The sequence below is a fragment of the Physeter macrocephalus genome, chromosome 3 (genome assembly GCF_002837175.3).
Source record: "Physeter macrocephalus isolate SW-GA chromosome 3, ASM283717v5, whole genome shotgun sequence".
Classification (NCBI taxonomy): domain Eukaryota; kingdom Metazoa; phylum Chordata; class Mammalia; order Artiodactyla; family Physeteridae; genus Physeter; species Physeter macrocephalus.
The window spans coordinates 18,731,839-18,735,486 of NC_041216.1; the positions used below are offsets into that span (position 1 = coordinate 18,731,839).

Consider the following 3,648-nt stretch of genomic DNA (forward strand, 5'->3'; position numbering starts at 1 on the left):
CTGTGCTCCGCAACGGGAGAGGCCACAACAGTGAGAGGCCCGCGTACCACAAAAAAAAAAAAAAAAAAAAAAAGAAAGAAGAAAAAAGAAAAAAGAAAAGAAAAGATTATGCTATAAATGTTCTTTAGCTGCAAGGCTTCGAGGCCTCTGATGACTCCACTGACTTCCTGCCTCTTCAGAAAGCTCCCACGTGCTTTAAAAAAGTAACTTGCCTTCTCGATGATTGGGCCAACAGCAAAGCAGCTTTCCAGGGCTTCTAAAGAACTCACAACCAGCCTAGGGAGACAGGAAAGCCGGTGTGAGTACAACAACCCCTCTCTCTGCCCGGTGCTTTAGCCTGCACAGCCTACAGCCGTGAGGACCTTGGGGACAGCTAATGAATGCCAAACACAAAATCAAAGCACAATAAGACCTGCCACAGGCACCATGCATATCGTTTCCTTGTGTTACAGGCCAGAAGAAACCTGGCTCCTGCTCGGAGATCAACCTGAGGCCATGTTCATAATCCGTAACTCAAAGACAGGGCTTTTCTTCCTCAAAGAGGATAAATGTGCTTCCTCCTGCTGCCTGTGGCAGGGATCCCTGAGAAGGGCTTAACAGTCTTGATGCAATGGGACCCGAAGCTCAGGTGCCCCATAGATCAGTAGGCAAAGGGGACGCACTAAGGGAAAGGTTAAAACCATCTTCTTATACTGGGAGAGCTGGGGTTATATTTTACTTACACCTCCAAGAAAATGCACAAAGGCACTTCGTATGAGTTCCCCAAGTACGGAGAAGAGAACAAACTGTATTTTCAGGTGCACACCAACTGCCAGCGTTCAAAGGGTATACTACAAAGCACCTTTAAGAAACTGGGCAATTTTCTCTAAGGGAAGGATAGGAAACCCAACCACTGAAGGGTACCAAGTGACACGCTCCCAAGGGCTCACTCCTGTGGGTTTAATGCAGCACAGTGAAAAGACCAACATCCTGAGGGCTGAAGCTCTGGACAGAGAGGGGAAAGTGTGGAGAAGGCAGCTGGAGAGAAAAAGGTCAAGGGGCAGAGGAAGGCAGTAAAGAGCCAGGAAAGAGAGACCTGGGACATAAAACCACGGTGGACAGAACAAGCTCTCTGGTGGCTTTTCAGACAGTAGAACTTTTCCACTGTCCCGGCGCCCCCTCCCCGCTTCTCATCCGCTGTAGAGAGGGAGCAGAGAGGGATGGGGTAAGGAAGGGGAGGTTAAGAGTCTCAAGCGGCCGACACCAAGCACGCACGTACAACCCTCCGCATTCTCCACTCTGACACGGGACAGCTCTGCAGCCATGCAATGACTAGAACAGAAAGAAGCAGGAGGACTTTTCCACAGAAGCGGAATCAACGCAAAGCCACGCCATCAGTTACACCACTCTGACACACACTCGCTCGTGCAGAGAAAAGAAAGAGGGCATACTAACCGGTCCAGCTTGGTTAGGGACTCAGTTTCAGAACTTGGGGGAGAAGCAAAAGAAAAAAAAGGAAAAAAATGTGAAGCTCAGAGAAACCTGGAAATACATCCTAAGCAAACAATATAAGAATAGGGTGGGGGGGGCGGAAGAAAGAGAGAGAAAAGGGGTTGGGTGGGGAGGCTGCTGGCGGGAGGCCGTGATTCCAAGCCAGGCTATTCCTACAACTTACAATGTAAGAACTTAACGTCTTACATCCCGCATCTACCACGGCAAACCAGCAGCTCCCTAGCGCAAAGAAGCCAAGCGCAATGCTTAAGAAGGCCACTGGGGGGAGGCTCAGGAGGCTCTGAACTCTGCTACAAGATGCCTGGGACAGCCTCTTGCCAGCAGTGTTATTACCACGTGAAGGAGCTGCTGCAGAGGAAGATGAGAAGACGATGAAATCGGAACGAAAGGGAAGATTTTTCCCTATAACTTCAGCAAGACTAGATCCTAATCTATAATACTGGCTTAAGCATCTTCTGGTCAGCAGCCTCCAGCTACTCCAAAGGGTACCTGAGCTTATTAAGAGAAGGGAAGGGACAGAAGGGTCCAGGCAGAGCCTTGGGAGTCAGATGGCTCTGAGCCGCCTCCAGGCCTTGTTGGCACACTAAGGAGACACTGAGTGAAATCCTGAAAAAATCACAGGCCAGACTTGGGACACTTAGAGGCTCACTCTCTCGAGACACAGGTTCTGCTGGGAGAGTGAGAACCGGTGAGAACCGAAGTTGGCCCCTGCCAGTGCTGGTACCTCTCCAGGACAGTTCCACTTGTGGTGGTAGGGGCAGCTGAGTCACTGTCTCCAGTGCCATTGCTCTGGCTCAGGTTTGAAGGACAGATGTTGCTGACGGAGGCAGAAGGGAATTCTTCCGGGGGCTCATCAGGCCAGCCAAACTGCTCCTTAGTCTTGCCATAGACTTTTACAGCATCGATCATGGTGACACCTGCTGGATCCACCGAGGCCCCAACTGCAGTAAGCAAGAGCAAGCCTTTAGGAAGCACATTCTCTGAAGGGTTACCACCACCACCTCCAAAGCAAAGACCAGACTAGTTTGGACAAAGTAGCAAGCCTCATCAATTCCACAGGCATAGGGGAACTTTATCTCCTGAGACTTCAGTAGCACTTTCATCTTGTATAGCTGCTGAATACGTGTAGAAACAGTTCCATGGAACAAAAGCCCATGAAGTCTCCTACGCAGAAGAAGAGTCCCCAAACACCGGTGTAGGGATCCTCTGGCGCTATCAGGGTACCATATCTCCCAACTCCACCCCCAGGGATCTCTAAACACACCTTTTGTTCAAAGAACAGATCATCATCATGAATGAATACCAACTGCAACTGTTTCCGGAAGGAAAGGTATCAGACAGGTGGCCAGTAAATGGTAGGGAAAGTTGCCCACCTTATGAAAGCTCAGGGATGTGTACACTCTGAGGGTTTAAAGGCATTGCTAAACATCTCTCAGTGACATGTGCCCTGAGGCCTGCATCGGCGCCTTAAGCAAGCCTTGCGATTTCACATGCTAATCTTGCTGCCTAAGCACGCAGGCAGCCCCATCAGCAAGGCTACCCAACCCTACAGAAGTGAGCCCTGAAGCAGAGTTTTACCCTGTCTTTACCCCTCCCATTCTCGAGTATATCCCTTTCCTGTCATCTTGTTTCCTTTATATCTCAAACGAAGCTCAAAGTTTCATGATGGCAGAGACCACAGAGCTATCAGTAGAGCAGAGGGTTCCTAGAACACTGGAAAGCCACAGAGAAGTGGCCACCCAGTCAGAATTCATAACGAGAAGGATACAGTCTACGCCAGGGGCTGGGGACTCACTGAAGAGGTTCAGCTTCTTATCGGCCTGCAGGGCTTCTTCCCTGGTGAAGGGGAAGTCAAACCAGCGTGAGCGACTCAGGTTAAGCTGCATGGTTCTGCCAAAGATCTCAATGTATGATGGGGCCCGTTCAATTGCCTGGGTCCCAATCTGGATCCGCATGCCTGTCATCACCATAGTGCTGTTGTTGTTACTGATCTCAATGGTGAAGCCACCAGGCTGGAGGGAGAAGAGGCACATATCATAAAATTATTGCAAGTTCTTAAGGGCAAACTTTCGATCCTTCCTGTGACAGTGACATAACGTGTGATCCTACAAAAGACCTTTATCCTTTTTTTTTTTTTTTTTTTTTTGGTTTGCGGGC

At 49.6% G+C, this 3,648-nt stretch overlaps 1 protein-coding gene across 6 annotated transcripts in view; it reads right to left on the reverse strand.

Annotated features, from left to right (window-relative positions):
• UBR4 (ubiquitin protein ligase E3 component n-recognin 4) overlaps positions 1 to 3,648 on the reverse strand; it is a 77,714-nt gene that overhangs the window by 20,363 nt on the left and 53,703 nt on the right. For 4 of the 6 annotated variants that reach the window (XM_028487783.2, XM_028487784.2, XM_028487781.2 and 1 more), the window contains exons 48-51: positions 3,287 to 3,503; positions 2,216 to 2,432; positions 1,435 to 1,467; positions 213 to 276 (exon numbers count right to left, since the gene is read on the reverse strand). In XM_028487783.2, coding sequence (XP_028343584.1) covers positions 213 to 276; positions 1,435 to 1,467; positions 2,216 to 2,432; positions 3,287 to 3,503 — 531 coding nt within the window. The remainder of the gene's footprint in view (positions 1 to 212; positions 277 to 1,434; positions 1,468 to 2,215; positions 2,433 to 3,286; positions 3,504 to 3,648) is intronic. The other 2 variants (XM_028487785.2, XM_028487782.2) reach the window with 1 other exon arrangement.